The 20946-nt window shown below is 41.6% G+C and overlaps 2 protein-coding genes across 3 annotated transcripts; both read right to left on the reverse strand.

Moving 5' to 3' along the window:
- Positions 1-3601: 3601 nt before the first annotated feature.
- Positions 3602-10395, reverse strand: LOC131984034 (retinoic acid-induced protein 3). 2 transcript variants are annotated; one of them, XM_059348897.1, is made up of 4 exons: positions 10295-10395; positions 6823-8010; positions 4193-4248; positions 3602-4006 (listed from the first exon to the last, which is right to left on the reverse strand). In XM_059348897.1, exons 2-4 carry the CDS (start codon positions 7937-7939, stop codon positions 3929-3931), a joined length of 1251 nt encoding a protein of 416 aa, XP_059204880.1. In that variant the 5' UTR covers positions 7940-8010; positions 10295-10395; the 3' UTR covers positions 3602-3928. The 2 variants fall into 2 exon arrangements, with proteins under 2 accessions (XP_059204880.1, XP_059204879.1); XM_059348896.1 differs by lacking the exon at positions 10295-10395 and having other exon boundaries at positions 6823-8181.
- A 4843-nt stretch (positions 10396-15238) lies between these two features.
- LOC131983825 (retinal cone rhodopsin-sensitive cGMP 3',5'-cyclic phosphodiesterase subunit gamma-like) lies at positions 15239-20385 on the reverse strand. Its single transcript, XM_059348635.1, has 2 exons — positions 20243-20385; positions 15239-16266 (listed from the first exon to the last, which is right to left on the reverse strand). The coding sequence occupies exons 1-2, from the start codon at positions 20383-20385 to the stop codon at positions 16149-16151; spliced, it is 261 nt and encodes an 86-aa protein (XP_059204618.1). The 3' UTR covers positions 15239-16148.
- Positions 20386-20946: the final 561 nt, after the last annotated feature.

The raw sequence follows: 20946 nt of genomic DNA on the forward strand, positions 1-20946 counted from the left end.
CACATGATGGATGGAGGCTACAGCGATTAACGCCGCTCGGCTGGGTTGCATTGACCAAAATGTACTGCACGATAAGCTCCTCCACCACCTCCAACTTTTTCATTGCTGCCAAGGGGAGGGGGGGGGACACAATCTGGAACAATCTTTAATTGCATCTGGAGTTAATGGCCGTAAATGGGTTGGATGTGGCGGGAAACCTCATATCCCTGCTAATTGCTCTAATGCACAAGAGGCCAATTGCCAATTTGATGGCATGCTCTCTCTGAGTAATTGAAGTCGGGCTAATTGGAAGAATAGATTGAAGGCCGTCTGATAAGAGGGGGGAGTGTGTGTGTGTGTGTGTGTGTGTGTGTGTGTGTGTAGAGATTGCATCTATTGAAGTGAGGAACTGACCTTTGTGGGTGGCAGAGAAGTGCAGAACACACTGAAACTTTGTCTGCAGACACACTACAAGACTTCAGTTCAGATTTATTGTTCAGACCGGACTTTTTGGTTTGGTAGTTTTTTAGTGTTGCCAATAGAGGTGGGGAAAAATCAATACAGCATAGTATCGTGATATTTTGCGTGGCAATATTATATCGATTCATGGCCGCCAAGTATCGATATTCAGCGTTCCGACGGGCCGTCACTATTTTCGCCGTTTCTGTTTTCTTCCGGAGGCCGTAGCGGGCTATAGGAATATACTGGAGATACTGCTATCATGTGGAGATCGTGTCAGGAAGTTGTTGAAATACCGCTGCAAAGTTCGGCTTTTATTTATGTTTCATTCCAAAAAATTCAGAGCAGTGAAGCTTAAAGTTTTTGAAAGTTTGATAAAATGCTGCAGTTGTTGTCGTCCATACATGTTTGATATCAGTTGAGTTCAGTCTGACTGAATACTTTGTTGGTCAGTCTGTGGGTTTGACTCTCATTGTGGAGAAATAAAAAGACTGAAGTGAGATGAATAGACTGAGAATTTTCTCTTTGACAATTTAATTTGTTTTTGACTCTGTTCACCCCTTGCTGAGTTCCAGCTGCTTCCTTCAGGGCCAAGGTTTAGTTTGCCTAATGCAGCACCAATAGGTCCAGGTTCTCTTTTGTCCCATCTGCTATTGCCGCTCTTAACAAGCAATGATTCCAGGACATTGTGCTTCTCATAATCCTACTACATTTAACAGTGAGTGACAATTTGGAACTGTGCTGTTTGCACTATTACATTTGTGTGTATGTTATGCTTGTATTTTATGTCTTTTGTCTTATACAATTGTCTGTAATTCAAATTACCCCTTGGGGACATTAAAGTTTTACCTTACCTTACCTTTACCTTAAAACAATTCTTGATTGAATTTAATTTTGTGGACACAAAATGCAGTTAAACAGTTAAATCACAATATATTGTATGGCAGCACTCACCATATCGCAAAAATGATTAAAATTGCAATAATATCGTAACGTGACTCAAGTATCGGGATAAAATGCTGATTCACACCTCTAGCAGCCAATCTCCGATTTCAGATCTAAAGTTCTGAAGTTGATGAGTAGTAAAAGCCTACAAGTTCTTCTGAAGCCACTTGTTTTTTTACACTTTGAAACAGAGTGGTTTCAATAGGAGTTTAGTTTGTATAGAGTCACCCCAAATAATATAAAGTACAACACCTCATCCTCCACTCTCCACTCCACTCCACTCCATTACAGCTGTTCCCCATGCTTGTATTTACTAAGAGACTCCCCACAGCACAGAAATGTGACAAACGTGACATGACATGACATGACATGTCAATCAAGAGTGACAAAAAGTCACACGTTGTCATATGACTGGTCAGATTGATGTCACACTGCAACATATCAGACCCGTATCTGATTTAAGACCATGAAAGGACTTGTTCAAAACTAGCCTTAAGATAGGAAGAATATGAATAAATAATTTAAAGAATCTTATCGTATCGTATCATTGGAAAGCCCAGATACAATACTCCATCCAACATCAGTCATCAACCCATATGTCTGTTACCTAGCAACTGACACTACCTTTCTCATTTTGCCGAGCAACAACGATTGTGGTTACGTGGTAACTTTCCATTTCTGAAAACTAAGCTGGCTTTAACCTTGACCTCGACCTGACGATGTATCCTTAGCTTAAGTGTCACAAGACAACTGTGTATCCGTTGTTTTTCTTATTAAAGCATACTAAAACAAACATTAAAACATACCAAAATGCAGCAAAAACACTTAACTGTCGGACAGATGAGGTAAATGAAGAAGAAGACAGCTCTTTTCTCAAAGAGCAGAAAAACTGGTGGCTACCTGCAGCATCATGGCTCTGGTCTGAATATATTCCCGTATTCACCCTCTATTTAAAATGCTCCCTCTTAGTGCCCTTTTCCCGAAAAATAAAAAACAAATCTGCTCTGATTGACATGCAAAAAAAATATGGTGCCCATTTGCAAAAGTAGTTCTCAAGTTATGAGAGGAGTCATTCATATATATTCTCTATATGCCCTGTATATGAGCCTAATGGGACATAGGAAGGAGCGCTGAATCTGAATGGATTGTCGTATCTCATGATTTCTGATCAAGGCAACTGACTGGGTCATTTTTGTTGGTTGGTGGCTAATCCGGACACCCAAATATATATGTACAAGCACTGACAATGTAAGAAAAAAAAAATTGTGTAATATACTTTTCCTATCTTAAGTTAGGAACTGTTGGTACTTTTTTTCTAAATCAGGTCCTAACCCTTATTATCATGATTACCATACAGGTAAAATAGAATCTGCAAGTTAAAAAGTTTCTGTAATCCAGCCCCAGACACCATGTGATTTGTGCGGTAAAAAAAAATTAAAAATCTGAGTCACATATCAACAAAAAAGATCATATTTGGGCCACTTCTGCCAAACAAAACAGCCCATTACTGTTGTTGGGTTTAAATAATGTTATATATTCCCCTTTTACATAAAATATATCATAGGCAAGAAATATAATATGGTATTCTGCTGCTACACTTTTCCTTTCAGGAGTAAAGGTTTGGCAGTTCTAACTAACTAGTTTTGTCTGGTTGTGTCTCACTACTGCCCCCTGGTGGTCACACAGTGGTACTACACCTCCAGTTTTTGCATGCACCTGCAGGCATGTCACTGAATCTGGTTGGGAGAGTAATTGGTTTTTCGTGTGCCATCTGTGCAGATAGTGAGTGGGAGAGGCAAAGGTTGAAGAAAAAACGACAAGTAAATCTTTAGTAGACAAACTTTATTGATAACACCAGCGTGTGCAGGAAGTCATTAGAGCTTGTACACTTTGTACCTTCCTGTGCACACAGAACACATTGTTTTGAGCTGCAGAGCTCAGAATTTTTTGAAAGTTTGAATATGAAGATGTTAATGAGTGATGGCACGAGCCTCCCACGGTGCTGACGGGTCTCCTGTCCTATCCTCCTCCTGTCTTGTCTCATCTCATCTAATCTGCCTTCCTCTCCTCTCCTCCTTTTATCCCTCCTCTCTCCTCTCTCCTCTCTACTGTTCACAGATGCCTCCGCTCTGCTCAGCAGTTTGGCACCTTCAGAGTGACAGTTTCACGCCTCCTCTATCACCTTAGGGCTATTATATACCATCTGAGAGCACACACACACACGCCAACATAAAGACACACTAAGCATTTGTGCTGTGGATTTCCCGCCAGAAGAGAGCTGGACTATCTGAACTATCCAGCCTTCATGATGAAACTCCAGCAGATGAGTCATTCTGCTGAGGTTTTTCTTCTTTTTGGGACAGAGGATTTCACATCCTACTGGCACATTTGAAAAAAAACATATACAAAAAATATTTACATTTGCACAAGAAAATGCAACATAGAAAAACACATTTTTGTGCCAAGTACAGATTAGTGCATGAGGTTTTGGTACATATCAGTTTATGTGCATATGTGTGTGTGAGAGAAGCAGACGTGATTAGAATTAATATTCATCATAAGGTTCCAGGTAGTTGGTGGTCTGCGGTCGAGGAATGGTGTAATCCTTGTCAGGGTCGATATCCTGAAACACAGAAACCGTAGAATCTCACATTCATCATGTCAGAGCAGTTAATACCCGTGATAAACTGTGCTTTCATTAACCTTACAGTATGACTTGGCTATAATTGCCTGCAGTGGTGAAAGGTCAGGGTGCTTAATTGCAAAGTATGTGAAGCGGGATTGTTAATCCTAATGGTTTATTACTCACTGTCACGGAGAATCCAGACTCGTAGGGCGATCGCAGCGATTGCTCAGTCCTCCTGCCTGAGGGGAGACACGCTATACAGTTATAGCAGTTAGGCTAATTATCGGTTCATTATATGCTGTTCATCAGAAAGAGCCACAGTGAGAGCTGAGCTGACTGACAGTCACATTCATTTCCTAATGGTGGACATCGGCTCCATATTCATCCTGGCTTGTAGTCATAATTCAGCATAACGGAGATCTTTTAGTAAATCTGCCGTGGTTACTTCTTTCTGTCGTGTTTGCTTGTAGAGCAGTATAGTATTTCTACATTATGCTGAGGTCGGCGAAAAAGGCCCTTAATGCAAGACCAAAGCAGAAGCTAATGTTAGCTACGTGTTGACAAGCTAATGTTAGCTACATTTTAGCAAGCTAATGCACTTAATACTGGATAGCTTTCTGGAAAAGTATTCAAATCTCTTGCTTAAGTAAAAGTACTAATACCACACTGTGAAATACTCCACTACAAGTAAATGTCCTGCATTCAAAACTTACTGCAGTAAAAGTACAAAAGTATTAGCATCAAAATGTACTTAAAGTATCAAAAGTAAAAGTACTCTAAATGCAGAATGGACCAACATAAAGTTTTATATTCTACATATTCCAAATGTATTATTGGATTTTTATTGATGCATTTAAATTTTCTCAAGCTAGGGCCCATTTTAACTACTTAATACTGTAATACCGACTGTTATGAGGTCTAATCACTTTAAATGTATCAAGTTTTTCTTGTGAGCATGTCTTTGTTCCCCAGGTCCTGTGTTCCCCTCTTTTCCCCACTTTTCCCAAAAAGGGTCCTATGTTCCCAGGTCTGTTACTTTTTCCACCATTACTGCCAAATTCCATGGCAAATAGGCCTATATAGGCCTACGGGCTGTTTGACGCGCATATGCAAATAACCTAACCCTAACAGGAAAAAGCTAAGCCTTGATGCAAGACAATATGATTAGGGGTGGGAATATACAAACATGAGTAATCCTAGATTTAAAAAGCCAAAAAATGAACTGCAAAGTAACCAAAAAGTAGCTGCTGTGCAAATTTAAGTTTTGGGCTGCTTGAGCTAAGGTGGGTCATGTGACGGTAGGCCTGCTGGCCATGCTGAGAGTCCGCCATAAAGATTGATAGATTGCGGGAAACATAGGACCCTTTTTCTGGGAAACGGTCCAAGTACAAGTACCTCAAAATTGTACTTAAGTACAGTACTTGAGTAAATGTATATTTCACCACTGAACACGAGTGAGTTAATGTGTAAATGCTTTAGCTTAACTTACAGAAATGTAGTTAGGCTAAAACTGACTTTGGATACGACTTAGTGATAAAATGCACTACATACCTAAGTTAACATAATATACTGAGTTTCAGGATCGAACAGTTTTCCCCATTGTAACTGCTAATGTCTCAAGTCTGTATCTACTTTTGTCCTCAAAATAGCTCAGTTTTTCAGTTTGTCACATTAGAAAAACGTAGTAATGGGTTCTTAACCCTGTCTGTAGTACATTTCACCACACAGTCGCTCTTTTTTGTTTGTTATTTCCTTCATTCAATACAAAGTCAATGGAGAGCAGTGGGGGCGGGGCTTATCTGCTCAGTCTCTGTTGTGGCTAAAGTTAGTGACGGTTAGCATGTTAATGTGTATGACTAGACTCTGGAGGCAGCAAAAGAATCTATTTTAAATCAATAAAATAATTTAAATCAATATTTAATGTCAAAGCATTGATTTCTTCAGTAAGTAGCTTTGGAATAAGTGGGATAATGTACAGCCAGCAGGTCATTATTGTACTAATGACCTGCTGGCTGTACATTATCCCCTCCATTACATTTCATTACATTACATAGTTTGCTGACTTTTTAACTCTTCTCTAGTTGTGCCACTGTTTCATACTTTACCATTACTCAGTAATACCTACTTGTGGGAAGAGCAAACAAAAATTACATCATTTTAAAGTCATAAACTTGGTGAAAAACTGCTACAAGACGGGTTCATCCGCTGTTACATAAGGTTACATAATTATTCTGGTATTTACAACTAATATGACTGATTGTGACTGTGTTCCGTGAGGTGTTATTATTGTTCTTAGAGCAGAAACAATTAGTTGATAAATCAATCAACGCAAAAGTAATCCGCAATTATTTTGATAATTGGGCAATCATTCATGTAATTTTCAGGAACTGTTACAAAAATGTGAATATTTACTGTTTTTATTTGTCCTCTGTGATAGTAAATCAAATATATTTGGTTATTGTGCAGATGTCACCTTGTGTTGGAGATTTTCTCCTATTTTCTGGCATTTTATAAACCAAATCAAAGTTGTCTGATTCATTGATTACGCCAAGACCCTACAGGCAAAAATATTGTTTTACAATATTGTCTATTGTCTATTTTGAAATTTTGGGCTTTTTGCTTCAATAACTTTTTTTCAGAGTAGTGTAAAGGAAACAACAAAAATACGCCTTTAGGTGTTGAATTGACCAATTGATCCATTCGTGCATATTTAAACACAACATTTCAGAAACTTAAGACTCCCCTTTAGACAATAATTGCTGCATTAATTATTTGTATACCTCATTAAGCATGAAAGACAATCAGACTCTCACCTCTCCTGCTGTCACTCTCGCTCTCAAAGCTTCCGTTCTCCTTCCCTTCCTTGGGGCTGGCCAGTCCTGGGATATCAGCGCTGGGGCTGGTCCAGCCTGCAAAGCTCAGAGGGATATCCTTGGACTTGGCCTCCCCCCTGCAGAAGAAAGCGATCTGGGATAACCCGTATCCCATCAGTAACACCCAACCATTGGTCACCAAGGCGATGCTAAGCACCGGGTCATTCCACTGCGGCCGGCGGTCCACCTCGGGGTTTCCCCTGACCAGCATAGTGATCCACACCACCCAGATGCAGGCAGAGAGCAGCAGCGTGAGGAAGAGCAGCGTGGCCTGAGCTCGACTCTGCTGGTACTTGGCTCCGTAGCTGTAGCTGTATGTGAAACAGGAGCGGCACAGGTAGTGCAGGGAGAGGATCAAGCTGATCGCCAACAGGATCAGCACGTAGATCTGCAGCATGGCGAACTCCTCCGGGCTGTACGCACACGGTTTCTTGTCTCGGACCAACACCAGAATCAGCCACTGGGTAGAGATGATAACCTGCACCATGAAGAGCCCCAGAGCCAGAGCGGGCTCCCCCCAGCCCCGGGCCGCCGCGAAGCCCAGCAGAGCCAGGCAGCGGGCCAGCAGGCAGGAGAAGGCCAGGGAGAAGAGCACGCTGAAGAGGAAGATCCTGGTGGGGCAGGTCTGAGGGGTGAGGCGGATGATGAAGGAGAAGGTGATGGCGAAGATTCCAGCTGTGGCCAACAGGAACAAGGACATGCAGGCCACTGTGCCGCCGATGCTGCTGCGCTGGTTCCTGGATGAAACGCAGATCCACAAAGACCAGAACAGCATTCCTAGGAGGAGACCCATGCTGAACAGGAATCCTGAAGAAGCCAGGGTCTCCAGTATGATACCCCAGGCTGCCCGGCGGTCACACAGGTACCTATAGATGGGGTTCAGTCCTCTGCCACAGCCATGCACGCTCTTCGGGGCAGTTCCATTTGATGAGGGAGAGGAAGTGGCATTGATTGAGCTGCTGTTGGTTGACTGGCACAGACAGGTGAGAGGGACATAAAGGAGGAGGAGGAGGGGGAAAAGGGATTTGTGCTTCTCAGATAAAAAGGCCATACTCATTTTTTAGTAATCCACTCAGGGATTCAGTCCGTCTTTTTTAAATGTCCTTTGATATCGAAGATCTTTTTTCCCTGAAACAAAAAGCACAAAAACATTTCAACATCAAATCAAAGTACAAGTTTTCCCTCAGCACTAACATCGCATTGAGTGACGGCGCAAAACAAGCAGAATGAAATGGAAGACAGGATAACACAGAGGTCACAGCGTGGAAAAGGAAAAGGGGGAGAGCTGTTTGACAGCCAGACTGAAGAGAGCAGGAGGAGGGAGTGCATAAACATGCCAGAACAAGGCAGAGGAGTGTGTTAGCCAGCGCTGAGAGCGGAGAATAGCAACAGCAACATGGAGGTGAGGCTGGGACAATGGTAACTATCCTGCTACGACTCTAGATATAGATTAAGGAAGTAACAAAATAAAAGTAACGGGATATTGTGTTTAAAGTACAAAATATGAGTAACTGTATTCCGTTACAGTTACTATTTAAATTGGTGGTATTCTGATTACAAATTCTGTCTTACAAATAAATTACTTGAAGGGATTATTTTATTACCCCCTGCCAAGGAGGTTATGTAGTGGGTATGGTTTCTCTGTTTTTCAGCAGAATTACAGAATAAACCTCCTGGCCTGATTTTTTGATGAAACTTGGTGGATGTGTAGCATGGGCCAAGAAACAACCCACTGGTGAAATCACAGGAAGGGCAGAGGGGGTGAAAGGTAGTCTCTTATGTAATGTTAGGTATTAATTTTGGCTTTAGTTTTAGCTGTAAACTAAAGCTGCTAACTGATACGGCCGGTGCCCAATTGCGAACCGTTCTTTGGTTTTCCACCGCCAAAGAACCGGCTACCGACCGGGAAAACTGGTTCCACAGCGCACCAACTCTTTGCAGGTCTTGAACAGCGAACCACTATGTCAGGGGCTGGGGGCAGGGCTATCTGACCAACAAGACAAACTCTGTGCTGTTGAGAGAGACCAACTTAAACGTGTATAATTCATTTATTTGATTTGTTTAACTGCAATGCGATTGATACAGGTGAGCTAGCGTACTAACGTTAGCAAGTTGAACCAACTGCGAACCAGCACTAGCACTAGCTCTGAACTAGCCCTCGAACTATTTTGGTCGAAAAGGGATATCTGAGGACAGAGTGGATGCTACAGTGACTCACTATCACCTCTTGAGGCACAATTGGTATTACAAGACAGGAGGGGTTGTGGCTAGCTGGTTAGCATGCTAATTACTGTAGATATCTGTGCAATAAGACACATCGATTTCTCAGGAATATAAATAAAATCAACACTGTCACTTCTTTACATCCTGTTTATATTAGTTAATTTTTTGAATTAACTTTTATAACAGATTTAAAACGTAATCTATTTTAAGACGTTATCTTAAAAATTGCTAATTTAAGAAGATGTGCTGATGCCCAACTACATGCAGCTGGTGCCCTTTGTATATTTTTCATCCCTGCTCCTCAGACAGCCTGGGTCCACCACTGGAAGAACCCATTACGTTCTGTTGCGGTCTCAAAACATGGAGCAGATACAGGATTTATTTTTTAATTTTTTGTAACCATTGTGAGATTTGTGGGGGTCTGTGTTTTTCAAAATTTTTATTAGGCACACAAAAGGACAACAATTCGTGCAAGGGAAGTGCACCTGCCATGGCAGAGAATGGCAGATGAGGTGCATGGCTGTCAGGAACATATTTCTGACATGCAAATATAAGACCCAGACAGTTCTGAAGTATTCCAAAAGTAATCCAAAGTAACTTAATTTGAGTAAAATGATGGAATACATTACGAATTTCATTTTAGGGCATGAATTCAGTAATCTGTAGTGGAATACATTAAAGGCAACCCTCCCAGCACTGGGTTTACATGAGGTGAGAGATATCTGATATCTGATTGCCACTTCCTCCAGCCTGTAACAGAGCCTTTGTTTCAGCGTCAGAGAATCAAAGCTGACCTTTTAAATAGGATTATCACTTGATAAATGACCCAGGCCCCCCAACTCTACCCCAACACTGGCCAACATTTGCATAGTTGGTCAGGAGATCATACAGCGGGGTAAAAATTTGTTAAAGAATGGATGAAAACACTGTACTTTAGGAGATTATTTCCTTAATATAAGGACTTGGAGGCTTTGATCAGCCCATTTATGCCATTTTTCAGGATAATTATCAGATAATTATTAGAAAACTAAAAACTGACATAGAATGTGCACACATTCTGGAAATAGTATTCAATATATTAAGGAAAATAGCTATATGTTTGGTGACTATGACTCAAACTATTCAAGCTTTACTTCACACTTTACTTTCCGAAGCAGAACCACACCTTTATAAAAACACTGGAACTTACCTTTTATCCCTTTTGGTTGTACAAGTTCTAAATCCCACTCCAAAAGTCTTGATTTCAAGTTTTACTGGAAGCAATAGACGGCCGCTTCAATGCGTCTCCTTATCCTGATGATGCCTCCATATGTCTGCCAGCCCGAGGTAACAGGAAGAGTGGGAAGCGATGGAAGTCTGAAGCCACCGGCAGAGACGATTGTTTTGCATCAACAGGTTGGACAGGAGCAGAAAAGCCTTCACCCCTACAGTACTCATACCTTCCTATCAGACCCCTCCTGTCTCTCTGTGTCCCTCCCTCAGACAATAGGTGGGGCTCACACACCTGGAGGTGATGATACACACAACCACCCACAGGGAGGGAGCGCTCACTCCTCCCTACTTATGAATCCATTTCCCATTAGAATTTGCATCCCATTTCTGGATACCAAGTTCACTTCATGTGGAGCGTGTTGAGCAAATACAGTAGAAGATATTGATGTGAAACATGTTCTCTAAAGGGACGAGAGGCTGTTGTTGTAAGAGAGTTCAGGTGAGAGTCCGACTGACTCATCCCAGTCTCATCTGGGAATCAGAACATGGCCTAACGTCACCTTAGTTACTGGGAAATCACAGCCAAAACATTTGGAGTTGGTGAGTTGGCCTCAGGGAGAGTTGCGTCAGGAATAGAGAGTGCTTTCAACTGTTGTCTTTTACAAGCCCATACGTAACACCCCGACTCATGCCTGTACAAGCACACGGCTCACAGGGTGTGTTCAGGTGAATCTGAAGTCACTCTTCAACTGTAAAATCACAGCTTTATCTTTTTAATAATCAAGCTTGAGAGTAGAATATATGTACATATATGTGAGTGTATTATCTAACAACATTAATGTCTGTCTACTGACTATTTCAAACCTAAGGGTCCCAGAATTTGACACCTAATTCCAGAGGAATTAAAGAATGACATACTTTATCTTGACTATCCAAAGCAATCACCCTTCAGTGTCATTTGTGCACAGATTCACAATGTGACTCAGTGCTGATGGCCACTCATTATTTTTGAAAGAGAAACCATAGCAACCCAAGTGTCTGGGGGAATTGTTGATGGACAACATTGTTGAAGGATGTTGACAGAAGCCATGTGGCAGTGTTTCTATGGGGAATTTTGCAGTTTAAGATCTTCAATTTTCTTCTTCTTCTTCTTGGGTCTCTTTTTAGCCCTCTATGGAGGGAAATATCAGTCTCTGGTGTCGGTCTGTCAATCTGTACACTTTGGTCTGGACTGATGTATCTCAACAACTATTGGATAGATTGCTGATTCATTTTATACAGACATTCATGGTTCCCACATGGTGAATCCTACTCTTTGGTAATCCTGTCTTTCCCTCTAGTGCCACTATGAAGCTGACATTTGCGGTTTTGAGTAACATGTCTTGTCAGTGACTAATCTGTTTTGTACTACACCTGTGCACATCTCCACAGAGATGAGAATGAAGATGGCTCACTCATTGGCTACTTCCATCATCAGTTGTGGGAAAGAAACATGTTTTATTCAAAATCTACAATCAACAGTGTTATTTTGCTGGCTTTTATCCAAAGTGACGTACAAATGAGAGTTAATACAAGCAAAGATGAAGACAAGAAACACAGCAAGTAGTAAGTGCTGTGGGTGAAGTTTGAGTCTATTAGGACGCAAGTGCTTTTAGATCACGCAAACGGTGAGTGCGATACTTGTCGTAGTCATCAGTGTAGATCAAGAGTGAAGGTGTTCAGTAAAGAGTTGGGTCTTCAGTCTCTTCTTCGTTCCACCACTACAGAGGAGAAGAGTCTGGTTTGAGACGTAGAGCCCTTCAGCGGTGGAGGAGCCAGACGTCTTTCACTAGAAGAGCGGAGTGGGTGGGAGGGTTTGTGGACCTGAACAAAGGAATTCAGATATGTAGGTGCTTTTATTAAGACATTTTTTTAAACAGGGTGTTGTTGTTTTTTAGTCTGTTGTATTAGCTAAGTTAACATTAATAATGTACCAAAACTTAGGTGCCACTTTTCGTAATGTTAGCTAGGTTCTGAAAAACTATGCTCACATCACACCACTTTACTGTAACAAGTTAAGGTCGGGCAAGTGATTTAAGTGTAGGGCTAATCTTGCCCAGCAACCCGTTCTCATTCCCAAAGCGTAATATACCGACGATTTGTCACACCCCTAGACGTATCATACTGACGCAAAGGGTACCCTTCCACGTCTGTGTGAAACGCTCTGGGTTCTCAATTGACTCCAATATAAACCCGCTCAAAGTTTTATTTTTTCACATCTTGCACTCAGAGCACTCAAAGGGCTGTGGGAATCTAAGTCTGTTAGGGCAGATTTCCAAGGTTTGAAAAAAATAAAACTTTGTCATAGAGCTAAACCAAATACATCACCGGAAAGGTCTTGGCCTGGAGAGTAACAAATATCAATTTCAAGGTTCTATAATATTCTTGCTTTGAGATATTGACCTTTGAACCTTAACCCTGGGGCATATTTAAATGATTATAACTAAGAGACAAAAAGGGTTACAGACATGAGACCTACTGTTATAGAAAGGTGTTGACATGGACTATAATGTGAGCATAGTCACTAAGGGGTGGGAGTGGGTGGGCTTTAGGATATGCTGAAAAAATAAAAAATCCCCCATTGAACAAGACAATATTTAAATTCTGATGCCAAAAATGTGATTGACATCCCCTCAAACCCCTGGAAAGCCACTAATTAAATATTTCCAACTTCCAATTTTAGGGGAAACCCTGTTTTATTAAAAAAACTACAACTCCCTAGACCTCTCTTCAGTACTTATGTCGACATTAGAAAAAACGTTTTGTAGTTCTTCCGTATTAGGGTTGTGAAAACCTATTTCTACCCAATATATCGAATATCACACACTGTCTAATAACAACAGCAATGTTTGTTTAATGAAGATATTTTAACTAAAACAGGAGAGCAGAGTCTGGGCCATTTACAGTGAAGCGCGATTCAATGAGATCGTACCATCCGGTAGGATCGGACCACATCCGGTAGGATCGCTCAGCACATACGGTAGATTACAAAATAAAACAGATTTCAAAGTAAAACACAGCGGATCGGCTTTTTCTGGCGAGATCTTTGCCACAAACTGATTATGTACATTCACTGAGTGAATATTAAGAAAATAAAACATATATTTCTCGCTAGAAATGTAATCAAAATCCATTTTTATGCAGAAACAAAGTCAAAATATTTTTTTTTTTTCACTAAAAATGAGAGAAATGTCCGCCAGCGGAGTGCCGTAGCAACTGTTGTTGAGGATTGTGGGTAATGTAGGCCTTTCCGCTATCCAAAACAAACGAATAAAAGTTTATTTCTCAGAATCGAAGGAGAAAAAAATGATACTGAGAGCCACAACATGAAGCTATTTTATTGTTGAATTATCAGTGAGACTTTGATGTGTTTGTGTTGAGAAATGTTGACGATGTCATTAAAGGAAATCCTTAAAATAGGGAGAAAAATACTTCCGTGCACAGGGTCCTCGGTTCTCCAATCAGATTGTCGCTCGCAGTGTCGTGTAGGGCCGTGGTTTGGATATCATTGGAGTGAATAGACGGCTGTAGCCTCTGCTCTAAGCGTTTCTCAGCGCCGCGAGCGGGTTTATATTGGAGTCAATTGAGAACCCAGAGCGTTTCACACAGACGTGGAAGGATACCCTTTGCGTCAGTATGATACGTCTAGGGGTGTGACAAATCGTCGGTATATTACGCTTTGGGAATGAGAACGGGTTGTGCCCAGCCAGAAACAGGTTTTCTACGTTCTCATATACATTTTCATCTCTGTTGAGAATTGTACACGTGCAGTATTTAGAACTTTGGACTCTTTGACTTTTCATCGAGCACCATCATAAGGGTAAAATTTAAATTGTCTCATTCCTTTGGTCTGTGACTAAATACCTGCAAAAACTAATGACATTCTCATCAGATTTAGTTGTTTGATGTTTACTCCTAATTAGCAAATGTTAGCATGCTAACATGCTGAATTCTGGTGAACATGGTAAATGAATCATGTTTGCTTTGTCATTTTGAGCATGTTAGCATGCTGACTATTTGATCTGGGAAGTCAGAAATTCTAAGATCCCAGTCGGAAATTTCAACTGAATGTACAGCCGCCGACAAGGGCAAACACAACTTACAAATCTATTTTACAAATGCCAAAAGAAAATGCTGCAAAGAAACAAAAGCACACAGAACCCCAAAACAACTGTAAGAAAGAAAAGTTGGAAATTCGCTCCACAAAACTACTAATATGCTATCAGCAGTTTAGTCTTATTTGTGTCTCATTAAATTAGTCTTACACAGGGTACTGGGCAATACCTATCTACAGAAATGTTACCACAGTGTTCGTATGCACAAAATACCATGTAATGCATTGTTATCAATTGATATAGCTAACAATGGCTATTCAGCAAACACACCACAATGAATTGAGAAGGATGTATCTGCTGTCTTTCAGGTTTCCCTGGAGGATTCATTTTGTTTTTCTAACTTGTTTGCCTGGCTATATACTGTTAATATGTGTGTACAGTGTATAGGTTTATCCATATAGTGAAAATTATTATTTTGTTCTATATAATATCTATAATATATTTTGAACAGAGAGACATAAGCCCTATAGGACTTGCTGTTTTAATATAGTAAGGGGTTTTATTGGTGTGCTTGATCTTACACTTTTAACCAGAACATTTATTTTTCTGGTTAGATAAGAAAAAACGCAGTTTACTGTTACCAAATGTATTTTCTCAGAGTGTGCTCATGTGAGAAAACCTTAAAATGAGCAGTAATTATTATTCAAACTTAGACAGCATTGTAGTGAAGACACAGAAGGAAATTTCATTAATTTGAGTTAAAAGACTGCACAAAAATGTTGAAGAAAACTGTCATTTTGTTTCTCACCCAAGGTTTTATTCGTGACATCAAATCATGACAACTTTACTCTGTTTGGCATGTTTTTAACCATAATTGTTTCATCTCTTATGAGATATCCCACAAGAAAAAAAAGAGACAGACAACATACAGTACTAAAAATATACACATTTTACTGCGGCTATCCGGACATATCAGTTCACAGTACAGTGTCTGTGGTATTGTGCTTGCATCACAGAACATACAGTATATTTGGTTTCTCTAAGGAGGGACGTGGGTTCAGATAGCAGCAAGGAGAAAGAGAGATGGGATAAAAGGGAGTTCACACTCCATTATCAGGTGAAAGTACATTGTAGTTATTTTTAACCATTACAGAATATTGCACACTCTCCTTGCATCCCTTGGTGTTGACAGTAGCCTTGTGTACAAGGAGTAGAAAATACAATGCAAAAATAAAAGCGGGAGAAGGTACAAAAGGTAGGTTGGAAAACAAGGTCAAAAGGTTTCCGACACTGAGAACATAGTATTTACATTTTAACAGACAGCTAGAAGCAAATACAAGCTAGTATTAACTAGTGTTTTGCTTGCGTCCATTGCCGCGGGATTGGAGTGGCGGAGGGAGAGAGGGAGTCCGAATGAGGAGGGAGGAAAAGAAAGGAGAAGACTATGATAAATGGATGAAGGGAATGGGAATAAGGTACGTGGAGTTCTTTTTTCTCGTCTTCTCATTTTCAAGTATATATACTATAAACAGTATCATATAATAATAAAATAATAAAAATAGCATCATTATGCTCCCCATCCACTCAGTGGAGGGAAGCATGAGGTAGATAGACGAGAGGGCATTAGGGGGGTTGCCGGCGGCCTTATCGCGGCCTGCCGAGCCCGGGTGGAGAGAAGGCAAGGTGGAGAGGATTAGGAGAGGTACAGGCAGGTGAGGAAGGCAGGAGGCAGTGGGTTTAGATAATGCCGTATTTGGCCAAGTCGCTGAGCTCCATGTCGCCGAAGGCTTCCCATGGGCACACCACTGTGATGTCTGTGCCGAGACCCTCCATGCCGGGGATATCGTCGCCAAAGCTAGGAGAGAGAAATGAAAAAAGGTCAATTATCTGATTCAATTGTTGTAAAATATACATATGTATTAAATGCAATATAATTTTGTGTGCTTGCTTGCAAAAGCACACTAATTGTTATTCCGTGGGCTTATTAGTGCCACGGCTGAGCAGCGAGGCACTCATCTTCACTGCAAGCAGTGAAGATGAGTGCCTCGAGCGAAGCTCGAGGCATCTCTTATTATTGCTCATGTTTATTATTATTATAGATTATTCTTCCGTAAAAACTTTGGCGCGTAACTAGTCTCACAGCTTTGAGAAATCGCGAAAAGTAAAAACGTCAAAAGTTGCGCCCTAATCGGGAATCGTGTGGAATGACTTTTTTTAGCGATCGGCGCGCACGTTTTCGCACAACGTGCACAAACGTGCACTTTTTGGCCCATCCGGAACGCATTGCGCAAACTTTGGGGCCTCACCATTCGCAAACCGTTGCTCGTAAAATTCCGAACCGATTTAGAAAGTTGTAGGGCCTGAATTTAACTCTAGTCCTGTGAAATTTCAAAGCGATTGCACGTATAGTTTTCGCACGAAGTGCGAAAACATTTCCATTTTTCCAAACTAATGGGGTGGGAGATTTTCCCATGTGTGTGTATTGCGCGGAATGTTCAGACTCTAGAGCGGTGATGTCATCAAGCAGAGTGGAGAGGGAGAGAAGGAATTGTCAAAAAATAAATTTGAAAACTGCGCTCCAGGCCGCAAATTCCACTCTACAGAAATAATTTATACATAGAAACGGAGGAAAATTTGTCTTCTCACTCACAATCCTCTTGTAAACCTGTCAGAGTTATAGTTTGGGCGCAGGACACAGAGAAGTGCCACCAAAACGCATCAACTGCCCCATTGAGTCCCATATTAAAAACACGTGAGGATTTTTGAAAAAATCAGATGTAAGAGGTTTTTTAAATCGCTCTAACAAAGCTATTTTTTCATTTTTCTTAAAAAAAAAATATATGTAGACGTTCAGGAAGAACTCAGGACGCTCAAAGTGAAGTCGGATCAGTGATAGGTGTTTTGGTTTTGCCAAAAATGCTTTCTGTTCGAGGCCAGAATTTTCAGTTTGTCCACCTCTGGCTGCTCACTTTAGCAAAGCATTGTCAGTGACAGTTAGTTTCTGTTGATTGCTCTGCTATGATTGGTCGACTCCACCTGGCCACGTGGTTGCTTAGCTACCAAAGCCCCCCCCCCCCTCCCCTCCTCCAACACAGACATTTTAACTGAAAACAGTTAACTCTTTTAACTTGACCATACATTGTCCAATCTGCCTCAAACTTGTCATACATGATGATGGCTCATCACTGATTGTCTACATAACAATATTTCATAAATTCCCGCCCTTTTTGATTAGCCACGCCCCCTTTCATAACTAATGTACCGTTTGTCCTAGAAACTTGTATAAGGTGTCAGATTACTCAGCATAGAGTCCCTGTTTAACTGGTGATTGATAACCCCGCCCCTTTTGACTAGCCACGCCCCCTTTTACTAACTAATGAACCGTTTGTCCTAGAGACCTGTATGAGGTGTCTGTGAACTCAGGACAGAGTACCTGTTTGACTGGTGATTGAAGCCACGCCCCCTTTGAGTAGCCACGCCCCTTTTTACTAACTAGTGAACCGTTTGTCCTACAGACTTGTATGAGGTGTCTATGTACTCAGGACAGACTCCCTGTTTAACTGGTGGTTGATTACCCCGCCCTTTTGGGTAGCCACGCCCCTTTTAATAGCCACGCCCCTTTTTACTAACTACTGAACCGTTTGTCCTACAGACTTGTATGAGGTGTCTGTGTACTCAGGACAGAGTCCCTGTTTAACTGGTGGTTTATTACCCTGCCCCTTTTGAGTAGCCACGCCCCTTTTAGTAGCCACGCCCCTTTTTACTAACTAGTGAACCGTTTGTCCTACAGACTTGTATGAGGTATCTGTGTACTCAGGACAGAGTCCCTGTTTAACTGGTGGTTGATTACCCCGCCCCTTTTGGGTAGCCACGCCCCTTTTAATAGCCACGCCCCTTTTTACTAACTACTGAACCGTTTGTCCTAGAGACCTGTATGAGGTGTCTGTGAACTCAGGACAGAGTACCTGTTTGACTGGTGATTGAAGCCACGCCCCCTTTGAGTAGCCACGCCCCTTTTTACTAACTAGTGAACCGTTTGTCCTACAGACTTGTATGAGGTGTCTATGTACTCAGGACAGACTCCCTGTTTAACTGGTGGTTGATTACCCCGCCCCTTTTGGGTAGCCACGCCCCTTTTAATAGCCACGCCCCTTTTTACTAACTACTGAACCGTTTGTCCTACAGACTTGTATGAGGTATCTGTGTACTCAGGACAGAGTCCCTGTTTAACTGGTGGTTGATTACCCCGCCCCTTTTGGGTAGCCACGCCCCTTTTATTAGCCACGCCCCTTTTTACTAACTAGTGAACCGTTTGTCCTACAGACTTGTATGAGGTGTCTGTGTACTCAGGACAGAGTCCCTGTTTAACTGGTGGTTTATTACCCTGCCCCTTTTGAGTAGCCACGCCCCTTTTAGTAGCCACGCCCCTTTTTACTAACTAGTGAACCGTTTGTCCTACAGACTTGTATGAGGTGTTTGTGAACTCAGGACAGAGTCCCTGTTTAACTGCTGATTTAAACCACGAGAATCATCCGGCAGTAGTCCCGTGGCACTCCAAAATTTCCCTGGAATTTTGTTTCTAGTTCTTATTTTTAATCTTCCGTTTCTTCCGTGTCATTTTTCGGTCGACTACTCCTCCCAGAGTTTTGCTCGCACATACACAAAAAAGGTATCAAATCGACCGGCTCGCCCATGACAAGTGTGCTATGACTTTTATAAGGGTTCCGATAAACGGTTTTCAAATTATTGGGCAAAAACACGTCAAAAAATCCCCCCAATGTAACCCTATGGAGACTCTAGAGTGGGTGATGTCATCAAACAGAGTGTAGAGGGAGAGAAAGAATTGTCAAAAAATAAATTTGAAAACTGCGCTCCAGGCCGCAAATTTCACTCTACAGAAATAATTTATACATAGAAACGTAGGAAAATTTGTCCTCTCACTCACAATCCTCTGGTAAAGCTGTCAGAGTTATAGTTTGGGCGTAGGACGCACAGATGCACAAACAAAACGCATCAACTGCCTCATTGGCTCCAATATTAAAAATGCAGGAAGATTTCTCCCAAAAAAAAATTTAACAGTTTTTTTTAATCGCTCTAACAAAGCTATTTTTTCATTTTTCTTAAAAAAAAATATATGTAGACGTTGAGGAAGAACTCAGGACGCTCAAAGTGAAGTCGGATCAATGATAGGTATTATGGTTTTGCCAAAAATGCTTTCTGTTCGAGGCCAGAATTTTCAGTTTGTCCACCTCTGTCTGCGGAACTGTCTCCAACATCAGTTACTTTCAGTTGATTGCTCTGCTCTGATTGGTCGACTCCACCTGGCCACGTGGTTGCTTAGCTACCAAAGCCTCCCCCCTCCCCCCTCCCTCCTCCAACACAGACATTCTAACTGATAACTGTCAGTTTACTCTAAGTAAACAGACCTAATAACTTGACCATACATTGTCCAATCTTCCTCAAACTTGCCAAGCATGATGATGGTTCATCACTGACCACTTATACATAATAATGTTTCATAAATTCCCGCCCTTTTTGATTAGCCACGCCCCCTTTCATAACTAATGAACCGTTTCTCCTAGATACTTGTATGAGGTGTCTGTGAACTCAGGACAGAGTCCCTATTTAACTGCTGATTCAAGCCACGCCCCCTTTGAGTGACCACGCCCCCTTTTACTAACTTGTGAACCGTTTGTCCTACAGACTTGTATGAGGTGTCTGTGAACTCAGGACAGAGTCCCTGTTTGACTGTTGATTTGAGCCACGAGAATGATGGGCCAGAGGCAAGCACACAATCAAAATTTCTTTAGAAATTTTCTAGTTGTATTTACCCCTTCTGGCCTGGTTTTGGGGCCTTGCTCTTGAATGTACGAGTCTGCCTCTGCTTGAACTTGGGTGGTCCCTTCTTGGGTGTGGTGGGGCCGGTCGAGCCGCCGGGGGCCAGGGCACTTCCTGCAGGGGGGCTGGCGTTCATTTCTGCTGAGGGTCTCTGAAAGACACAAGACCGTTTTTAAAGTGACATCACAAAGGTCACGGTTTTGCTCTTGTTGCTTCCTCTGCCTTTTGTCTTCTGGCCCTCTTTCTGCCCTTTAATCCTGTTCCCTTCCAGCTCTCAATGCCAATCAATGGAGATTATGCAGATTAGTTTAAACAGCCAGATTAGCTCTAATCCCACTCTGATCCACAGCGGACTAATTGCCCTTCGAGAACAACAGGGACACCATGTGCAATGGGGACTCCGAGTTTTCCATTATCTATTTGGCTTCCTGTTCAACAATCTTTTGTACTTTAGATATCAAACTTTAAGATACTAACTGAACTATTACACCCACATTATTCTGTGTTATACATTTAGTCTCATCACTAGGTAAGTATAAAAACAACTCTGCGGTGACCTGTCAATCTCTTGAACAAAACGACCCTGTCCGTCCCTTTTGTCCTCGTTTCCAGTCTGATCTTAAGCAGGAGGCTGTCCTGTCTGAGCTCTACTTCTCACCCCCCTTCCTCTGACTTCTGACACCAGTAATCCCGTTAA

This window comes from Centropristis striata, chromosome 13, assembly GCF_030273125.1.
Source record: "Centropristis striata isolate RG_2023a ecotype Rhode Island chromosome 13, C.striata_1.0, whole genome shotgun sequence".
NCBI lineage: Eukaryota > Metazoa > Chordata > Actinopteri > Perciformes > Serranidae > Centropristis > Centropristis striata.

What these genes read in the sequence shown, in the direction of transcription:
- LOC131984034 (XM_059348897.1), bottom strand. Translation starts at nt 7,939, where the DNA reads ATGAGTATGGCCTTTTTATCTGAGAAGCACAAATCCCTTTTCCCCCTC. An exon ending in CGAGAGTGACAGCAGGAGAG is followed by an intron (nt 4,249 to 6,822) that starts GTGAGAGTCTGA and finishes GTCTCCCCTCAG; the next exon opens with GCAGGAGGACTGAGCAATCG. An exon ending in AGTCTGGATTCTCCGTGACA is followed by an intron (nt 4,007 to 4,192) that starts GTGAGTAATAAA and finishes TCTGTGTTTCAG; the next exon opens with GATATCGACCCTGACAAGGA.
- LOC131983825 (XM_059348635.1), bottom strand. Translation starts at nt 20,385, where the DNA reads ATGAACGCCAGCCCCCCTGCAGGAAGTGCCCTGGCCCCCGGCGGCTCG. An exon ending in CCAAAACCAGGCCAGAAGGG is followed by an intron (nt 16,267 to 20,242) that starts GTAAATACAACT and finishes TCTCTCTCCTAG; the next exon opens with CTTTGGCGACGATATCCCCG.